Raw genomic sequence first — 20814 nt, forward strand, 5'->3', positions numbered from 1 at the left:
AATTCATTCTTAATTAGAAAAAAAGTTTATTTTGATTTTGTTTTAGTTTGTATTTAATTTTCTAACAATGCCACTAATTCATTCCTTCTTACTAACTTTGTTTGTTGTGAAAATACACATTATTTTTCTTACTCTTTCATATTATTTAAACTCACAATTTTGCATAAATCATGTGGAAATCTAATCCTTATTTTCTTTCTTTCTTTCTTACAAGGTATTACCAATGCCACTAATTCATTCATTCTTAGAAAACTTCTTTTCTAATAAACTTCCACTATTATGTGCTTATTTTTGCATATTATATAAAGTGTAATTTCTGTGTAAATTGTGTGCAGATTTTGTCATTATTTGTAGCCCTAGGTGTTCGGTTAATTTGGTTAGTACGGTTCATTAAATATGGTTATTTGGTAAATATTGTGTTGATAATTTGGTTAATATGTTATAACATAATTCTATTGTTCGGTTTTGGTGGATACCATACTAATCAAATTTGACAATAGCAACATGATTAGTTATGAAAAAAAATTGTCAAAAAGATTCTTACATGTACAACTACAAGCGCTAATCACTTAATTAGGTATTCCAGTACTTGTCCCCTGCAAAAAAAGTACTAAATAACTCATGTGCTAGTAAATTTATATTAGCCATAGGTAAGGGATCGAAGGTTTTGTCGAGATATGGGGGATCGACAGGTTTGTGAGTCCTGCGTACATCTTAGGTGACAGAGAGAGAAGAAGGCTGAGAGCGAGCCATAGCCAGCGTAAAGAAGAAGGCTGAGAGCGAGCCATAGCCGTTAATGTACAGGTTTGCACATATTCTTTTTTGTAATTCTAGGCTCAGAATGTGAAATTGGGTGGCCTGCACATTACGAAGCATGAAATTTTTTCGTTATGCAATTTAGATTGTACAGAGGTAGTACTTATTTTGCATGTTTCCAAACCCCGCACTGCACTCAGTTCCTACTTTTTGGTCGTCAAAGTACGCAAGGGCACCCAAGCTCTAGGCTTTTTCATGCCTCCCGCCGGCGCCGTCGTCGATCTACCTTGTCTCCTGTGGTCTTAGGACCATGGAGGCGCCGTAGACCTCCCGCGCTTGTATGTGTTCCTCCAGCTGCCTGTTGTAGTGTCTGATAACTGTACTTCAGTGCACATATTCGCTGTCACTAGTGACTTCTAAAACTGATTAATTTATTTCAACACATTCAGGAAGTACTGGATTTGATCGCAGAAGTACGCACTGACCAACGCACATACTGTACATAGTATGAAGTCAACATGGTCAGACGTACTACATGATAATCTTATTCTCGTTCATAACGTGGGCTAACCCCTTGCACAATCTCATTCGTTAGTTTCGTCTAATGGACCTTAGCTGCTCTGAATCCTGCTGTTGTTCTTCCCGCTGAAGATCCGGTTGAGGATCGCCGCCAGCCTGACGCCTCCCTGGGCAATCCTCTTCTCGACGACCGGCAGCGCCGAGAAGAAGTACTCATCTGCAAGCATAGGCAGTTTAGTCCCAAAACGACTGATCGACCACACTTGTTCTATAGAAACCATAAATTGTTCATCACTACTTACCTTCCAAGTTGGATCCTTGCTCAGCGCCCACGTACGCGGGGCACGACAGCTCCGCGCTCTCCTCGGCGTACCTGCATTTCATTCATCAGCTTCTGAAGACTCAGAGCGGCAGCTTTCATTAGATTCGGGCAGATTGCTTTGCTATGATGAGCTTAATTACTTGTCAGCGCAAGTTGTCGTTCGAGGATAGCACGCCGCCCACTGGTTCTCTTCTTTACACCACTCGTTCTGTTGGAAAAAGAAAAGAAACTCAATCAAAACTCAAGGTTAATGAAGGATTAAGCCTGAAGCAATAAGCTTACAGTAAGGTTGAGCTTGATGGCGTTGATCATGGTGCTCAGATCGTCCTTGTAGAACCTGTTGAGGGCCGTTTCGATGACGTTCACATCCCACACCTGAACCATGGTAATGTTAGACAGGGGAACAACAGAGAAGAGCAATGCGTGGCTCCAACTGAGCGCTGGTTGATTGCACTGCGGAGCGGAGCGGTAGCGCACGTACCTTGTGAAGGTTGGTCTTGGTCGTGTTGTACCAGTGGACGAGGATGGTGTTGCCGCCGAGGTCGGCGGTGCGGCCGCAGTGCATGGGCTGGTGGATGTCGCCCAGGAAGTGCGACAGGAACAGCAGGCTCTCCGTCCGGTTATCTGAATGATATACCATGCCATGCGCAGTGAGCCAAAGTTGTTGTGTGCTCTGTCAGTAGGTTTCAGTAAGTACATATGCTTACACGGGCTTGAGGAGTCCTGGAGCGCGGCGGTGTAGTTGTTGATGCCTCCCACCACGCACATGTCCTTCTCCCCTTTCGTGCCGTGGCAGTCCCCTGTTCAGTTCAGTTCAGATAGAGAGGGTATATCAGTCAGTGGCGTGTCTCGTTCAACAAATTTTGCTTTGCTTCTGTAGCAGACGCAAGATTCTGGTACACACTCTTGGCTCCTTGCCGCTGGAACCAGAGAGAGAACGGGCGACAAGAAGTGGAAATACTAATACTTTTCAACTACTATTACGGCCTGTTCGGAATCTCTCCCGTCCGCTCCACTCCCGTCCGCTCCACTCCGCGGAGCTCCAGGAGCTCGGTTTGAGCTGCTCTGTGAAAATAAGCTGCAGTTTCCTCCGCTCTGGGAGCGGAGAGGAACTAAACAGGCCTTTAGAGCAACTCTAGCAGACCTCGCATCGGCCACCGACCCGTAAAATAACCGTCAAAATGCGGGTGCGGGCTGGAAAGCCTGTCCGACCAGATCCTGCATCCCGCCCCGGCCCGCAAAAAATTTTAGGGGGCGCGGCAAATTTCCGGCCCCAACCCGGGAAAACGCGGGTTTCCCCCTCGCGGCTGCAGTGCCCTGCATCACAGAGAAGCAGTTGGCGGGAGGGACATTTCAGCCCATGCTCTTTTCCCCCTTCCTTCCGCCGCCGCCCGCCCTTGCTTCCGCCCGCCCGCCCGCCGCCGGCGATTCCGGCCATATCTGCGGGCGGAATCGCTCCGCGGGGCCGCCCCACACCTTCCCGCCATATCTGACTTCAGAGTGTATCGATGTAGGACAGTGGGAGCAGCATCGAGCACGTACTGGCATAGCTGAACTTGCAGTCGCCGGGGGTGTCGGCGAAGTGCAGGGAGCTGGACCACGGCATCTGGCGCCGCACGGCGTCCGGCCACGAGCACGCCGCCGCGAGCTCGCCGTTGGCCCACGACGGCAGGAGCTCCTTCACCGCCGCCGACGCCTCGCTCGTCAGAAAGCCCTGCACGGGGAATCGACCTCAGCCCCGCCATTATTCACTTCACCCAAGAAAAATCAGATAGGACTGACCATTGACCACTAGAGCTGGTCCGGTGGTTGGCGTACGTACCTCGGCGATCTTGCAGGTCATGAAGTGGCCCTCCTCGCCCCACGCCCGCGCCGCCGGAGCCCTCGCCGCCGCCGTCGCGGCCAGGAGGACGTGAAGCAGCAGGAGGAACCCCATCCCTTTCCCTAGCTTGGCTCTCTCTCTCTTTGCGTGTTGCGGCACTGTGCGCACTGTCGCTTGCTTCCTGTGTACTCATGCCTGTGCCGCACACCTACTCGTTTATACAACCGCCCACGGGCTAATTAATCCAGTCTCCGCATCGTGATCCGCGGTGGAATTGTGAAACAGCCGGAGGAGATTGTTAACTGGCTGGAGCACGTGAAGCTTGCGAGCTCGATCGTTGCTCGGGACACGATGACTGCAGTTTACTGTGGTTCGCGTGAACGCACGTGTTCGTGTCCAATAGTACCAACGAGCACTCTGCTCCGATCTGAACTACAGAGCATGCGTGCACGCGGGCGCCTATATATCTTAAACAAGAGATTTCAGGATAAGGTCTTAAAAGCCATGTGCTGTCGGCTTGCACTCGATTGCCGTTTTCGGTCAGAGGTGCCCATTGCCCAGTTGCACGTCGAATTTGGTTGCAGTTATGACCATGCTGTCTTTTGTCCAGTTGAACGACAGTGGGCAGTAAACAAATAGGCAGGTGGAGATCTCGACATGGTGTCCAACTTTAGCATTCAGCAAAAAAAAAAAAAAAAAGCAAATACAACCAACTTGTGGTTAAATGGCCGGAGGGCAGTGATACTGTCAGTCCATTCAGGGACTAAATGCAGATTTGACGCTTTGGAGTCTTATAAAGGTGGAATGTTATTTCAGTGGGAGACAATGTTTTCATCTAACGAGGTGTTTGTGATGATTTCATTAATCTAAGACACAACTGCTCGGTACAAATGAGATATAGTCTTGGCGACCCCCACCCTACGCGGCTCGTTCCCACAAAATTTAGAAATGTTCACAAATTTGTAAAAAAATATGTTCATGAATTTCAATACATTCGTGGATTTCAAAATTTCACAAAGTAAACAATGTTTGTGAACTTATAAGATGTTCATGAATTTCAGATTTTTTTATGAATTTAAAAAAATCATGCATTTGAAACAAAATGTTTATAAATTTGAAAAAAAACAGAGTTTAAAGCTTTCTAATTTTGATAAAAAAATCTTGAATTCGAAAAAAGGTTCACTGCTTTAAAAAAAAAGGAAGAAAGCCCGAGCAAAACCCAGCAAAAAACTTGTTTGAAAGCTTTCTAGAAGGTTCACAAAACCAAAATTGTGAGTACGTAGGAGTGTGTGCCCGTTAGCGAAGACACCTATGCCGTGTTTGGTTGCCTGCATATGGCCCAACCTGGCCCGCGCGGGAAGAAAGTGGTCTGTTTGGTTGCCTGCGTTTATTGTGCGGCCCGCATGGCACGAACCTTAAAGCACACTTGGGCCTGGCTCGCTGAAAACGCTCAGATCGACAGTTTCTAGCGAGCCAGGCTGAGGCGAGCGCACATGGTGGGCCACTTGCACGAGAGGAGATGGGAGGGATACAAGCTGGTATGCAGCCTGTGCGTGCTTATCTTCTCCTACCTCCAGTAACCTTCTCTCTAATTCTGTTCTTCCTAGTCCCTTCCGATCTACACAACGGTGCTTCGATTCGAGGTAAGCTCTACACGAAAAAGATGCACCTCGATGCTACGGTTCCATTGAGGCGATCGGTTCGTAGTTTCGTTGGTCGTAAGTTCTTAGTTTCGTCTTCCCGTTTGAAGCTATTCTGGACGAATTTTATCAGATTCATCGTGCACGATCGATCGTTTGAAATTTCCTTTAACCAGTAGCCTAATCTCGCAGTTCTGCATAACATTTGTGTTGTAAATTTTTGGTTTCGACGATCGTAGCTTCATCTCTCTTTGAACAGCAGCCTACTGCACTGCCGCCGCCATGTCGAGCTCCTCTGTCCTCTGCTCAGAGCCCTCCTATTCGTCCCTCTCGACGCCGACGCCCTTCCCCTTGATCTCCTTGCCCACGTCCTACTACACTAGAGTCGTTTCCGGTGTCGCTCATCTCGGCCTACTCTCTGTCGTCTTCCTACTGCACTGACGCTGCAATGACGTGCACACTGCTTTCTTGTGTCCTCTGTCTCCGTGCACACTGCAGTTCGCAGCGCCGCCGATGGGGTCGATCATCTTGGCCTCCTCTCTCGTCCACTGCGCTGACGATACCATGGCGCGAGCACTGCATTCTCCTCCTCTGTCGACTGTCTTTGCGTGAGCACCGCAACTAGTTCGCCGACGGTGTCGCTCGTCGTGCCGCTAACGGGGTCGCTCGTCCACGACTCCATGCTCGTCATGTCGGACACGGCGCCACGGCCACTATCCACCGCAGTCGCCATTGTCCGGCTCACACTGCATTTCTTCTCACCCTCCCTCTGCTAGCTCTTAACCCTGTGTGCTAAGTGCAAGTGCTATCTCTTAATCATACCTCATGCGTGCAACCAAACACCGTGTTCATGTGCCGCTTGGGCCAATGCAGGCAACCAAACAAAGTGCACTTGCGTATTACCTAATGCAGGGACCCTAGATGCACGCAACCAAACAACTTGTAGATGACGCATTTGGGGCTGTTTTTGCTCAACCAGGTTGGATTGAGATGTGTATGCAATGCAGCTACTGTTCACTACTGCAACCAAACACGCCCCTAGAAGTGGCGCTTATGGCGCCAAATAAGGTTTGGCGCTCCTCCCCAAAGGGACGTTGCAGAAAATATTTTACAACAAAGGATGTGTTGCAGAAAACGTTGTTTACCATTTTCTACCATAATTTTTGCAACAGAGCTTGTGTTACAGAAAACTTTGCAACAAAGGTAATATTGCAGAAAATATTTACAATAGAGGATGTGTTGCAGAAAACGTTGTTGACCGTTTTCTACCGTAATTTTTGCAACAGAGCTTATGTTACAGAAAACTTTTTACAACGTCAGACATGTTGCAGAGAGCATTCTAGTGGTAGTTGCGTGCAGCTTGTCGGAGAAGCTCGTCCGCGTGCTTGCCGACGTCAACTGACGGTGGCGGCGGTCGGAGCAACACGGGGTGGCGACAACTTGACGGGGGAGCTTAGTCTCTCTGGTTGCACGCCTTGCAACAACGCGTAGCTTGCCAGAGAAGCTCATCCGCACACGTGCTAGTCAGCGGCGAGCACCGATGGCGGCAGTCGGAGCAAACACGAGGAGGCGGTGACTCGACAGGAGCTTGGGGCAGTTGGAGCAGCGCGGGGAGGCGGCGGACTCAACGGGAGCTTGGCAGGAGCACGAGAGCCGACTTGTCTCAAGGATCCAGATCATGCAACAGAGCCATTGTTATGATCAGGGAGATTGCAACAACAGACCGGTTGCAAAAACTAGTAGTGGTGGCCATGGGGCACGTGGCGCGCAGAGAAAGCGGCACGCTACGATCCGCCGGGTGATTTATATCATTTTCCTTTTTACAGTAGTTTATGATTTTTTTAAAATAAGAATGATTCATTTTGATATTTCATAGAAAAAGGTTTGTAGTACGTGCTAATGTGCCAGCCTATTCGTGCACCACTGGAGGAACCAGATCGGACCTGGCCGGTATGGTGAGAACGTATACCATGCAATGGTCTACTCCTCGATCGTGCTTGTCCGATTCCTTTTTCTCATCCGAGTCGATCTAGAAGGCGTACGTTCTCGTCTGCTATATAGCCACCACCTGGCTCCCCCCGATTGCACGCCAACATCAAGCACCACAAGCCAGTATCCCAAGACGGGCACCATGCCGTCCAGCAGCGCGCTGCCGGCGGCATCACTGCCGGACGAGATCATGACGGAGGTGCTTCTGCGGCTGCCGGTCAAGTCCCTCCTCCGCTTCCGCGCCGTGTGCCGCTCCTGGGCGGCGCACCTCTCGAGCCACCAGTTCTGCACGCTCCACACGGCCAAGGTCGACGCCGACGCTGACGCCGCCCCGGCTCCACCCAGGCTGCTCTTCGTCGCACACACCGCGGGATACAATTCCACGGCGATCTATTCCTGCTCGCCGTCGGGCCCCAGCGCGGACGTGATCCTCACCCTCGACGAGGTGCGGGGCAACTTCGTCGGCCCGGTGGCCGCGCAGTGCCGGGGCCTCAGCCTCCTGTACGACGCCGTCCCGACGGCCTACTACGTGCTCAACGTGGCCACCAGGGCGGTCACGCGGCTGCCGCCTTGCCCCGACGCGCCGAGGTCCAGCGCCGGACTGGGGTTTGATCCGCGGACCAACGAGTACAAGGTTGTGAGGCTGTTCCTGCACTCGTGCTACGACAAGCAGCTTAGGGACAGCAGGCTCCTTACCAAATGCGAGACATACACTCTTGGAGTTGGAGGAAGGCGTGGTGACCAGTGGACGCCTGCTGCCGGAGGAGTGCCGTCCTCCCAAGCTGCTCAAGCTGCCCTTGCAAATGCTGATCTCGACAGGCTGCCGCCGGTGTTCGTGAATGGTTTTCTTCACTGGCTTATGCTTCCACTGGTTCAGAAAACCATGTCCATCATGTCCTTCTCCATCACAGAGGAGGCTTTCGGATGGGTCCAGCCGCCACCTTTCATAACGTCAAGAAATTCACACTTGGTGGAGCTTGACGGCCACCTATGCATGGCCCGCGACCTTCGTGCTGATTCACCTAGCATACTGGAGATATGGAAGCTGCTGCAGGGCTCTACCTCTGGCGACTGGTCCCTGGATTATCGCATCGATTTGTCGGCGCAGACAACAAGAGAGGTTCTTATCGAGCTCGAAGCAATTCGTATTGAGCCTCAGGTTGTCCGAGTCCTTGGTGTTACGGGCAATGATAGGTCGGGGAAGAAGATCATCATTGGCACGGCGCAACACGAGGTGCATGCTTGGGATGCCACGTCCGGAACCACCGAAACCATTTTCTCGGTCGAGGATACAAACCTAGGCTATCAAGCCGAGTCGTCTTCTCTCCATCTCTGCTTATTCAAGGAAAGTCTTGCTCCTGTCCATAGAACAAATGAGGAGATGTCATGGTCATCTCCCGTGGGTAAGGCTGTCAAGGAGATCTTGCTCCGGCTCCCTGCTAAATCTGTCACACGGTTCAAAACTGTCTGCAGCCAGTGGCGCAGACTGGTTGAGGGCGAGGTCTTTACGCGCTCATACTTGGAAATGCATAAGAAAATGGACGAGGGGCCAAAGATCATGCTCGTGGGCAAGGGCACCCAACAGGCACCCTTCCGGTTCACCCCGCTGAAGAAATGGCTTTCTGAAGGATCCAGGTCTAGCGAAGGTGCACGATTGGAGACCAAGGTGGTTTGCTCCAAGCCCTGTCATGGCTTGAACGTGGTAAGCACTGCAGAAGAAGATTATCTTTACAACCCTTGCACAGGTTACTACTACAGGATCCCTTCCGACCCAGGGTCATATGTGCATACATCATGGGAAAGGCCCAATGATGGTATACAAAACTCTGCCTTTTCAATGGGCAATAAGAACATTGGCTTGGGTTTCAATCCGTTGAATCAGGAGCATATAGCTATATTCATTTCTTATCAGCGTAAGGACTTCAGATCTCGCAATTATCGCTGGACATGCTCAGTATGGCAGCGCAGCAGTTGGTACCTACACGGTATCTCCAACCCGCCACTTCCAGTGAATGACATGCCACCAGCCTATGTGGATGGGGTATTTTACTGGATGAGCGATCCTTTGCTTGGTCCGAGCAATGAACAGGTCATAGTGGCGTTTGACATTGCCAGAAATGGATATGACACCATCCCCTGCCCCTCACACGTTGCAAAATGGTGCGACAATGGTCGTAGGCATGGCTTTGTGACAGAGCTTCAGGGAACGTTGTGTGTTGTTCTTGCAGATTCGATGGAGGATGAGTTACAGATATGGAAGCAGGAGCATGATCAGTGGGACAGAGCATACACCATATGTTTGAAAGCATGGCCCGACTACTCTCTTCGTTCGAATATTGTGGTTCCGTTGTCTATTGATTCCAAGGATGGCAGGATAATGTTGTGCACCGGAAGGAAGGTTGGTCTCTACGATCCAATTGGTAAAACACTTGAGAGGTTGTGCGCAGTAGACGGGATGATGCCTCGTTGCACCGGTAAAAGGAGGGAACTTCCAAGAGCTTCGGAAGGTTTGCAACCAAGCAAAAGGCCACGCTCGGGCCGCAACATACGTGGATGCATGGAATCAGCAACGGGACACGGCATACTGCAGGCTTCCTCTTTGAATAAATGCAACAACGATTTGTCTACGGAGAAGCTAAATGCAGAAAGCCCTAGTGCAGTTATGTCTGCAGTTCCGTTGTTATACGAGGAGAGCCTAATGAGTTATCCGCGTGTGCTCAAAAAGAGGTCGTTAGAATGATATGGACATCCTATCAGGAAGGGAATGAAAGCTATCACGTCATATTTATATTCAGACTAACAATGCTATGTGAAGTAATGATGAGTTGTCAACTTGTTATATTCAGCTAAAGTGTATTGAAAGATAACCTTCACTAGTTTTTTAGGGGAGGTAACCTTTCACTAGGTGATTAAAGGGAACAAATGTTATATTTATTTGTATATCTAAATGTGGAAGATGACAAATAAAGTGCTACAATAGCGTTTGCCCATCAATATAGATGTATATACAAATAAAGTGTGGCCATGGATTGGTGGTAGTGGTGGCCGACGCAAGGCTATGGTGAGGCGGCGACAGCGGCAGATGCAGGAGGCGGATGACAAACTGGATGGCCCAGGGCCGGCTAGCCGTTCACTGTGATAAGCATGATGTCAGAGATGGCTCCAACGACGGTTTGGCTCCGACAACATGTGAGGTTGTTGGAAAGACCATGTTCGATCCGAGCGTGAGCTAGCCATGCCTCGTAGTTTAGGGCATTGTGTAAAGTTTCTCGCTGAACAAATATGACTAGAGGGGGACGCGTGCTTTGCCGCGTCGTTCCTCGGTCGTCAGGTAAGCCTTTTTTTGGGTAATTGCGGTTAGAGATGAACATTTTTACACCAAAAATTGAAGAACCGAACCGAAGTGGGTCGACCAATATTCCTGGTTTATACGGTTTATGGTGTTCGGTTGGGTGTTTCCATTGGTAGTTCATGTTTCCGCCAGTTTTCACACTGCATAAAACCAAATTGACTGTTGGATCATATACACGGAGATTGACTTCCCTTTTCTCTAACTTCCCTAATTTATTGCCACGTAGGGCATGACCCTAGGCCAATGTACGATGCAACCCCTCCCCAATACAACCCAATTTACTCATGCCTTTGCCTCTCAAAATCACTCTTCATGCACTGGTTTTCGTCCCTCAAAAGGATTCCAATCTATCAACCTTTTCGTCCCCAACCTTGAGGTTAGATCTACCGCCACACAGCCAGCGACAACGGCTCACCTAGCGGTGCTCATCTTGGTTTGCATCTCCAACACCTGATATTCCAGCTCTCCCCCGGCGCTAGCATGATGTCAGACTTCCCCGCAAATCCACCGTTCGAGGAACCCGATGGGAAGACAAAGAAAGCGGCAACCAGACACTCGATGCAGAACCAGCAATCGCATGAAGCAAAAGCCAGTTCACGCCCTCCCCCGACAACGAAATAACCAACACGCACGGGAGGCCCTATTCAACGTGCAAACCGATGAAGGATGACCAAATGGGCAGGACCTAGCACGCTCACTTCGGTTGGCTGGTCGGTCGCCCTTATTGAGCCTCGACCCATCTAGGGGAGTGAAGAAAAAACAAAGAGGAACGAAAATTGGAAAAAGTAGCGAGAATATTAAAAATATTAAAAAAATAAAATATTTGCAAAATCTAAAAATCATTGTAAAATTGTTTATGTATTTAAAAAATGTTTGTTAATAAAAATGTCCACAAATTTAAAACGTTTGTGAATTTAGAAAATGTTTTGAATTTCAAAATATATTCCCTGAAATTCAAATTCGAAATTTTTTTGCTAATTTAAAAAATGTTCATAAATTTAAAAAATGTCTGAGATTTTAAAAGAAGTTCCTTAAACATAAAAAATCAACAGACTTAAAAATATTCAAGAATTCAAAATGTTTATGAATTTAAATATTGGTCTATCAATCAACGCAGCAGTGTCACATTCACGTGTGAATAGGCCGGACTGCAACCCACAACTGATTCCCTCCATGACATGTGGTGCCGCAAATGCAAAAATACCTTGATGCACCGGGAGGCTCCATTCATAGGGAGTTTTTAAGAGATGAAGAAGTGGACAATTTCAGAAGTGTATATTGAAGGAAATATGCCTTAGAGGCAATAATAAAGTTGTTATTTATATTTCCTTATATCATGATAAATGTTTATTATTCATGCTAGAATTGTATTAACCGGAAACTTAGTACATGTGTGAATACATAGACAAACAAAGCGTCACTAGTATGCCTCTACTTGACTAGCTCGTTGAATCAAAGATGGTTAAGTTTCCTAACCATATACATGAGTTGTGATTTGATTAACGGGATCACATCATTAGAGAATGATGTGATTGACTTGACCCATTCCGTTAGCTTAGCATTTGATCGTTTAGTATATTGCTATTGCTTTCTTCATGACTTATACATGTTCCTATGACTATGAGATTATGCAACTCCCGAATATCGGAGGAACACTTTGTGTGCTACCAAACGTCACAACGTAACTGGGTGATTATAAAGGTGCTCTACAGGTGTCTCCAATGGTACTTGTTGAGTTGGCATAGATCAAGATTAGGATTTGTCACTCCGATTGTCGGAGAGGTATCTCTGGACCCTCTCGGTGATGCACATCATTATAAGCCTTGCAAGCATTGTAACTAAAGAGTTAGTTGCGGGATGATGCATTACGGAAGGAGTAAAGAGACTTGCCGGTAACGAGATTGAACTAGGTATTGAGATACCGACGATCGAATCTCGGGCAAGTAACATGCCGATGACAAAGGGAACAACGTATGTTGTTATGCGGTTTGACCGATAAAGATCTTCATAGAATATGTAGGAGCCAATATGAGCATCCAGGTTCCGCTATTGGTTATTGACCGGAGACGTGTCTCGGTCATGTCTACATAGTTCTCGAACCCGTAGGGTCAGCACGCTCAACGTTCGGTGACGATTGGTAATATGAGTTTATGTGTTTTGATGAACCGAAGGTAGTTCGGAGTCCCGGATATGATCACGGACATGAAGAGGAGTCTCGAAATGGTCGAGACATAAAGATCGATATATTGGATGACTACGTTTGGACTTCGGAAGGGTTCCGGGTAAGTTCGAACAAATACCGGAGTACCGGGGGGTTACCGGAACCCCCCGGGGAGTGTAATGGGCCTATTGGGCTTTGGTGGAGAAGAGGAGGGGCGGCCAGGGCAGGCCGCGCGCCCCCTCCCCCTCTAGTCCGAATTGGACAAGGAAGGGGGGCGGCGCCCCCCCCTTTTCCTTCCCCTCTCTCCTCCTTCCTTCCCTCCTACTCCTACTCTTGGAAGGGGGGAATCCTACTCCCGGTGGGAGTAGGACTCCTCCAGGGCGTGCCATATGAGGGCCGGCCCTCCCCCTACTCCACTCCTTTATATACGGGGAAGGGGCGCACCCCATAGACACACAAGTTGATCAGTTGATCTTTTAGCCGTATGCGGTGCCCCCCTCCACCATAATCCACCTCGGTCATATCGTAGCGGTGCTTAGGTGAAGCCCTGCGTCGGTAGCATCATCATCACCGTCATCATGCCGTCGTACTGACGGAACTCTCCCTCGAAGCTCTGCTGGATCGTGAGTTCGTGGGACGTCACCGAGCTGAACGTGTGCTGAATTCGGAGGTGCCGTGTGTTCGGTACTTGGATCGGTCGGATCGTGAAGACGTACGACTACATCAACCGCGTTGTCATAACGCTTCCGCTTATGGTCTACGAGGGTACGTGGACGACACTCTCCCCTCTTGTTGCTATGCATCACCATGATCTTGCGTGTGCGTAGGAATTTTTTTGAAATTACTACGTTCACCAACATATATATCATGGCAGTCTACATTAGAATGGCTAAGAATAGTGCAACTTTACGTAGTAAGTAGGAAAATGAACCTCACATATAGCATATACCTTCAGATTAACTTTTACCATGGGTTGTTGCCTTGTGGAATTGCAATCCTCTAATTCCTTAGCAAACCAACAATGTTGCATCATATGAGTAACAAACTTGTCATCAGTTTTAGTTACAGTGTACGGCATGGCAGTGTTTTCAACCCATAGCAATGTCCAAGTTACTCGTGATAAAGATCCACATATGAATCTTTGGGTTTGCGGTAAATGACACTTATTTTGAAAAAGGGAATATCTGAACAACAATGACATGCTACATTAGACACTGACATTCGGCCAAGCTTTTCACATCCACAAAACATAAACTAAAGGACAAACAAAATGATCATAACATGTATTGCCCTTACTTGCATCACCTTCTAATATGCAGAAAAATCAGCTCCACATTGGTATCCCTACAAATTTGCAATTGTTTCTTAACTTTCATTTACTAAGAAATCACAGCTCAATTGAGCTTGTGTACAGTACACCTAGCATGCTTCGCGCTATAATGAGCATGTAATTAACACATAGTTGCTGGCACTTATGAATGAAAGAAAAATGATATTAAGCAGAAATAGAAGAATACATGTAACCTCAAAGTTCAGAAATGAGGCAGCACAACATCCCTATCATGCATGCAACACAATAGATTCAGTCTAGCAGGCGAGCACCACCCTCGCGGAAGGGACTGACCATGTGCTGGTGCACGCAGTGGCTACAGCCAGCTCCGTTGAAAGATAGATGCAGGAAGTTGATGTAAGGCAAATAGTCTAAATAGCCAGTTGATATCCATAGGCATTTTATCGAACATATGGCGTGCACATAATAGAGTGAAAACCCCGAAAACTATCTTTGATTTACAGTCATGAACCCAAGTGAGCTACAAATCCCAACGGAAAAAATGAATGCTCTTGTTTGATCCATATGAACCAGAACCAAAAGCACGTATTCATATAATCCTCTGATCTAGGTTTAAGAGAGTCGAGAGACAGAAAATGGGCCCCACCTAAGGAGCACACCAGGAACACCCGCTACGCGATCCCTCTCGTCCACTGACCTCTAGCGTGGCATAGAGTACCTCGTAGACATGGCAGGTGGCGACGACAATGGAGACCTCGCAGAAGGACCCGGCGACGGACCGATAATGGCGCCATCCCTTGACCTCCGCTTGAGTTCGTTGTGGTCTCCCCGCTGCCCTCCGTCCCTATCGCAACACTATGGCATGATGATATCCTCCCTCAGCTTCATCGACACCACCACCTCGCATCTCCTCCGCACACGCCCATTCAATCCACCAGCAGCGCCACCCCACGCGCCTCCACATTGCCCCGCCACTACACCAGTTGTTGACCATGAGCGCCTGCGGGAGCGTCAAGCGCCTCGTCCTGAGCCATCATGCCACAAGTTGCACGCCGTCGAGGAGGAGGAGGATCACGAGCGCTGGAGTGGGGCAGTGGCGGCTGCAGTCGGCGGAGAAGGCGGGAAGTAGATCTGGAGCATGGGGAAGGACCGAAGGAGGTGGTGTGTTTGGCGAGTAATAGATGGAAAAAGGAAGCAAAAAGAAGTTGCAGGAAAAACGCAGGAAGTTTCCTCCACCGACCGAACGTAATTATCACTACCATATATGACTGCCCTGCCTCAACGCTCCACCTACTTACAGGTGGGCCCCTGGCGAGAATTACAGCCGCGATGCACTAGGTTGTTGCATTTCGTGGGAGCTTAGCAACTAGAGAGATAACATGGAATTTCACTTTGAACAATTACCATGTGTTCCGGTATGTATGATCAAGTTTTTTTTTGAGAGAGGATGTATGATCAAGTTGGTAGAAACTGTTGCACGATGAAATTCTCTATGAACAAACGCTGGCCGGCTGTTTGACACAATGGATCTGTGAGTCTGTCAGCAGCACGCACAACCAAACGCCCTTCGGTCGGCGGTTGCGCGGCCCGGCGATCCACCAACCCGCGCCGCCGCTCCAATCCGCGCGCGCCGGCGGGGCGCCATGGCCGGCTGGATCTCCTCCAAGCTCAAGGCCGCGGAAACCCTCCTCCACCAAGCAAGCGCCGCGCTCCCCCCTCTCGTTCGTCCTCACTACCCTCTCCAGCTCTTCTAACCATCCACTCGTCTTCTCCCACAGATCGACCAGCAGGCGGCGGAGTCGCTCGGCAAGTCCTCCTCGGCCTCCGACCTCACCGCCCTCCAGCAGCCCTCTTCGTCCGTGCTCCTCGACGCCCCCGCCCCTCGCAGGCCGCCGCCGGCGACCCCGCCCCCCTCCCTCGGCCTCCGCATCGCCGCCAGGCGCCACTCCCAGCCTCCCGCTCCGCCGCCCTCCGCGCCCCGCCGCTCCGCCTCCGCCGCGGCGGATCTCTCCGCGCAGGATCAGCCCGGTGCCGAGCCTGCCGTCGCGGTCGAGGCAAAGGCGGAGGGGGATCGGAGGGATCGGGAGGAGGCCGAGAAAGGAGTCCCGTCTGAGAGCGGGAGCGGGAGCGATGACGATTCCGATGGGTCCGGGAGCGACGACTCGGAGGAGGAGAGGCGGAGGGAGGAGGAGCGGAGCCGGCGGCGTGCCGAGCGGCTCGCGGCGATGGCGGCGCGAGCCATTGCAGAGAGGGAGGAGGCCGTGGCGAGGCTGGAGGGGGAGAAGACCAGCCTTGAGAAGCTGCTCGCCGTGCGTGAGAAGGAGCATGCCCAGGAGGTGAGTCTACTTCAATGGTCATGGCGAATTTAGGTTCTCTTGTGTAGCTTGAGAGGTTACTACTATGTCCTACGACTCGATGAGCGGATTGAAAGAGAATGTTGCAAGCCTTAGCATTGATGATTACTCTACTTTAGCCGTTCATGGAACGTTTGAATCAGTACAGGAGGTCATGCATATTTTTAGGGTCAGTTCAGGCAGTGTTTTGTACTATAAGAAGCAATAAATAAGAACCCAAAACTAACGCATGAGAAGACAATCAGCATTAGTCGTTAAATAAGCGTTCAATTAGTCAATTGAGAGTTTGAGACCACTCAAAAAAAAAAATCCATGAGCACTATACACTAAAAAGCCCCATGAGAAAAATATAGCAATACACAATCAACGGATCACAGACTGAAATCAGTGCTAAAAAGTAAAAAACTCAGAGCAGTAACAGACTGGTGATAGGCTGATAGCAAGAGCAAAGTCCATCAACATAATTGGAATTCCCATGGCCAGGTTGCTTACTGCCATTGTTAAGATGAGCATAAAGTTGCATAGCAAGGGAAATGTCAAATTATATCATTCTTGTCAAATGTCTGCTTCTGTCTTCTCACAACTGTGTATTGTGACAAGATTGGTTGACAACTCAATTTCATATAATAAGTTGTCATGTGAGTTTGATTTCCAGAAAATGATATTTCTTTATCATCATTCTTTTCCAACTATTTTCATGTTTAATTGCAGGCTTCAGAGTTGCAGACTAGTATGATTGAAACCATGGAAGCTACAGAGATAGAGAAACAACGGCATCACAGCACTAGAATGGAAGCCCTTGTGCGGTTGGCTGAGCTTGAGGTGTGTGTCACCATGTTTAGAATGATGCATCTGTTCTTGTTGCCCTGCTTTTACAACAAGCAACGCAATATACCCCTTTTTACTTTTGTGGCAGAGAATATTATGTTCTCAGTTTCCTAAAAGTGTGTGTATTAGGCTTTATGCTTGCAGTATATAAGGCCCATATCTCTTACCACTTGCAGCATAAATTGGACATGTTAGTTTGTATAATCACTACAAGTCTCAACAATGTCTTTACCAAATATCTATGCAGGTTACAAATGCAGAGCTTGCAAAGTCACTTGCCAGGGAACAATGGAATTTGGAAGTTCAAGTATGTTTTATTTTCCTCTTCTACCTCATCTCTCTATGTCAGTTGACTGACTGTTGTTATTCATTTCCAGTTCCTTTTAGTACCTAAAGTTTGTCTGTATGTACAAGCGCACTTCCTCTGTATATACTATATACAGTTTTGCCGTGGACAACATTTTTTCAATGTTTGGCCGAAACAGTCAGTTAGGCATAGGATAGGGGTGTTGTGGTTTCTACATTGTTAAAACAAAGGTATAGCCACTATCCTTACATTGTAACTATTTTGAGAATCAATTGAACCATGAAGTGCAATAATGTTATTAACTTGTATTGTATAACAAGAATATCATAGTGTCTATACTTGTGGTTCGGGGATCAGTTATAATTAGCTACCAACTTACCTACGCATTATAGTTGCTAACATTATGATAATATTCTAAAACACGCACCAAGCGTGGGCAGAGCAAAGAACTGCCAGAATTTTAAGATTTGTTCTTCCCTTTTAGATTGGGAGAACACAGGCATTTGCTAGTGCCTATATCGTGCAGAGTACATGGCCCAGTTTTTGGCATTTACCAAGAAGGAAGAGTGTATGTATAAAGTCTTATTGTATGCTATGTGGGGCTGAACCGCATATGAGTGCCAGTAGAAGATTAGCTTATTTCATGCTTCTTTTTTGAATTTAGAGAATGGTGGCATTTGTTCGCGCTTGTATCGTGCAAAATTCAAGTCCCAATTCTTGATTGATTGTTTTCTAAAATGCTTCCATTAAGACGTAATTGGTGTATTTGGATCGGGATTGTCTAAAATGAGCATGCTCTATGTATTCATACACAAATATGATTAAGTGGCTAGTGGAAAATAGTTGCCATAGACCCTGGTAGTAGAAGTGAGTTGGACGAGCAGCGGAATACTACACCAATGTTGAGCAGAGTTTAAAATTTTGTTTTTCTTTCTATTATGAGTAGGTTGATCAAGTGGCTCATCTCCGAGAGGAAGTTGACTTGAAGACTTTTGCTCAAGACAGTAAGTTGGCCATTCTTTGGCTTTCTGTTCCTTTTGAGCTTTAAACACTTTTGTTTCTGATTATTACGCCAATTTGATATTATTAGCTTGACATTCTTTTCAGGAAGTTTCTCATTAGTAAATAGCACTAGTATTTCATATTCACTACATACGTCTTTATTTTTCAATGAGCAGAGTACAAGAGAAAGATAGCGAAGATACAGAAGACAAGTGCCCCTTTGGTTGATGAAGTATGCATTTGAATTACCCTTGATGTTATTTGTCTTCTATTCCATACGAAAGAAATGATGTTTGTTAAGCTGTTCAATTAAAAATATTAACTTAGGAAAGGCTTATCTTTTCCATTTGTAACTTCGTTGTGATTTTGTCTAGATAGAATCCTTGAGAAGATTAAAGCTGGAAGACGAAATCATTGATGCAGAATACACCCAGACCTGTGATAGAATTGTCAGCTTGAAGGACAAGGTATGTTCTCCGGGCTATAGCTTGAAAATCGATGGTTCATTTATGTTACTTCGTATGTTGATCTAGGGATTCTGTCCACATATTGCTTTACGCAATAATTGTTCTGTACTTTAGCATAGTACTGCTCAGGATTCGTTCCAGTGGAGTGCCAACTAGCTAAATATTTTGAGATCCCATTGATCTGGTTTGAGACACAGAGGTCAAAATAACTTTTATGTTTTTTTACTGTATACATGTTTCTTTTATGCTTTACATCATCGGGTAAAGGGGCGGAAATAAATTATAACCACAAATTAATAGCACATAGCTATCTAACTTTTTGTAGAATATTATTTGTGTATGTGCACCTTAGAGCATGCTATTCTTAGTACTATCCAGTGCTTATAGGCTGAGTGTCATTTGTTGAGTTTTTTAAATTTTTGTTTGCAGAAATTAGTTAAAATTAGATTAAACAATTGTCTGCATCGTGCTTTCCTTTTTTTATCCATAGGCAAGGAAGATTGAAGAAAACATTGAGCTGACAAGAAGGGACATGGTGCAACCTACAGAGGTTGAAATTGAGCTCAAGAAGAGGCTTGATCAACTCACCGATCGGTTGATTCAAAAACAAATGCAGGTTAGCTCCTTGTATGTGCTGGTCCCGTGTTTGATTTCTGAATTATGATTGGAAACCTATTATATTTTATGGCATGTCTTGGGATTCCTGAATTGTGATTGGAAACGATTATATTTTATAGCATGTCTTGGAACTTCAGCACCCTTTTTATTCCAAATAGCTATTTGCAGAGAAAAATAACGCTGGACTAATTTTGCTTGGTTATAAATTGGTTAGCTAATGTAATGTCATTATCTTTCTAGATAGTGGATCTGTCAATCTTCCGTAAAACCATTGGTTGATGTATGCTTTCGTACATTATGTAACGTTGAGATTAAAACGTCTTCTTTTTTCAGGTCGAGTCCCTGTCTTCAGAGAAGTCAACTTTGGTACTGAGAATGGAGGTATGCACATGTAAACCCACCCATCGTATTCAATTCATCATAGTTTGCAGATTCCCAGTCAATCTACTCAGTTAAAACCACACGCAAGTCAACTGACATCATTCGTCCATCATCTTCAGGCTGTTTTGAGGTCGCTCGACACCAACGCCTCGTCGCTAGCGTCCTCAAGCTCGTCGTCAAGGATAGACATCGAGGCCGGTACATGGCAAGAATCATATCCACCATATTCTTCCCCAAGGCTGCGTGACAGGATACGGACGGGGCAGCAGCACCTGGGATATGCGATACGGCAGCTCGACTCCATCTTCTCAGCCGGTCACATCTTCCTGCGGCGAAACCCGAAGGCGCAGGTCGGCGCCGCGGTGTACCTGGTGTGCCTCCACATATGGGTCATGTACATACTGTCATCGCATCCTGCTGTCCCGGATACCCGCCCCGGCGCCACCTTCTCTCTGGAGTCGATCAACAAGACTAGTATTTAACCATGTGTGTTTTCTCTCTGTATTTTTGTTTTCCTTGTGTACACCATAGATATATACGTAGCCCATTGCTGTGCAGCGAGCAGCGCGAGACACATTACGACTTGTTGACAGATCACAGATGATATTACTGGTTTTGTGTTCGGTAGGCGAAGTCACCTGATGGATGGTTATACCAACTCAGATATGAACAACCTGAATGGTAATTCTGTCACATACTCGGGAGTATGTTTTCTCCCCCTCTCTCTGGCATCTCATTTTCTGCAGTAACGTGTACTTGAGTACAAGCCAGCTTCGCGTCTGGAAGGAGTGATGGATTTAAGGTTTTAGGTCTGATATTGCCTTAGAAGATGAGTTGGCCTCCGAAGTGTGCAAAGAGATTCTTCAGAAAAGTATTCGGGCACAGCGGTACCTACCTAAGGAAAAATATTACAACAAGGTTAAAAATCTTAATCGTGAGAAGATGATGACAAATATTACAACAAGGTTAAAAATCTCAATCGTGAGAAGATGATGACGTTGAGGC

General features: G+C 47.3%; 2 protein-coding genes across 2 annotated transcripts; one reads left to right on the top strand and one right to left on the bottom strand.

The window, feature by feature from the left end:
* Positions 1-1166: 1166 nt before the first annotated feature.
* On the bottom strand, positions 1167-3628 carry LOC123050335 (endonuclease 4). The gene is made up of 8 exons (XM_044473149.1): positions 3420-3628; positions 3140-3311; positions 2305-2397; positions 2079-2221; positions 1880-1972; positions 1738-1805; positions 1578-1648; positions 1167-1492 (listed from the first exon to the last, which is right to left on the bottom strand). The coding sequence occupies exons 1-8, from the start codon at positions 3531-3533 to the stop codon at positions 1368-1370; spliced, it is 879 nt and encodes a 292-aa protein (XP_044329084.1). The 5' UTR covers positions 3534-3628; the 3' UTR covers positions 1167-1367.
* An 11723-nt stretch (positions 3629-15351) lies between these two features.
* Positions 15352-20529, top strand: LOC123054896 (golgin candidate 2). Its single transcript, XM_044478773.1, has 10 exons — positions 15352-15549; positions 15631-16188; positions 16918-17028; positions 17282-17341; positions 18288-18345; positions 18520-18575; positions 18718-18810; positions 19301-19426; positions 19762-19809; positions 19929-20529. Exons 1-10 carry the CDS (start codon positions 15496-15498, stop codon positions 20289-20291), a joined length of 1527 nt encoding a protein of 508 aa, XP_044334708.1. The 5' UTR covers positions 15352-15495; the 3' UTR covers positions 20292-20529.
* Positions 20530-20814: the final 285 nt, after the last annotated feature.

This window comes from Triticum aestivum, chromosome 2D (genome assembly GCF_018294505.1).
Source record: "Triticum aestivum cultivar Chinese Spring chromosome 2D, IWGSC CS RefSeq v2.1, whole genome shotgun sequence".
Taxonomy (NCBI): domain Eukaryota; kingdom Viridiplantae; phylum Streptophyta; class Magnoliopsida; order Poales; family Poaceae; genus Triticum; species Triticum aestivum.

What these genes read in the sequence shown, in the direction of transcription:
- LOC123054896 (XM_044478773.1), top strand. Translation starts at nt 15,496, where the DNA reads ATGGCCGGCTGGATCTCCTCCAAGCTCAAGGCCGCGGAAACCCTCCTC. An exon ending in CGGAAACCCTCCTCCACCAA is followed by an intron (nt 15,550 to 15,630) that starts GCAAGCGCCGCG and finishes CTTCTCCCACAG; the next exon opens with ATCGACCAGCAGGCGGCGGA. An exon ending in TTGTCAGCTTGAAGGACAAG is followed by an intron (nt 18,811 to 19,300) that starts GTATGTTCTCCG and finishes TTTTATCCATAG; the next exon opens with GCAAGGAAGATTGAAGAAAA.
- LOC123050335 (XM_044473149.1), bottom strand. Translation starts at nt 3,533, where the DNA reads ATGGGGTTCCTCCTGCTGCTTCACGTCCTCCTGGCCGCGACGGCGGCG. An exon ending in CTGCAAGTTCAGCTATGCCA is followed by an intron (nt 2,398 to 3,139) that starts GTACGTGCTCGA and finishes TGAACTGAACAG; the next exon opens with GGGACTGCCACGGCACGAAA. An exon ending in CCATCAAGCTCAACCTTACT is followed by an intron (nt 1,806 to 1,879) that starts GTAAGCTTATTG and finishes TTTTTCCAACAG; the next exon opens with AACGAGTGGTGTAAAGAAGA.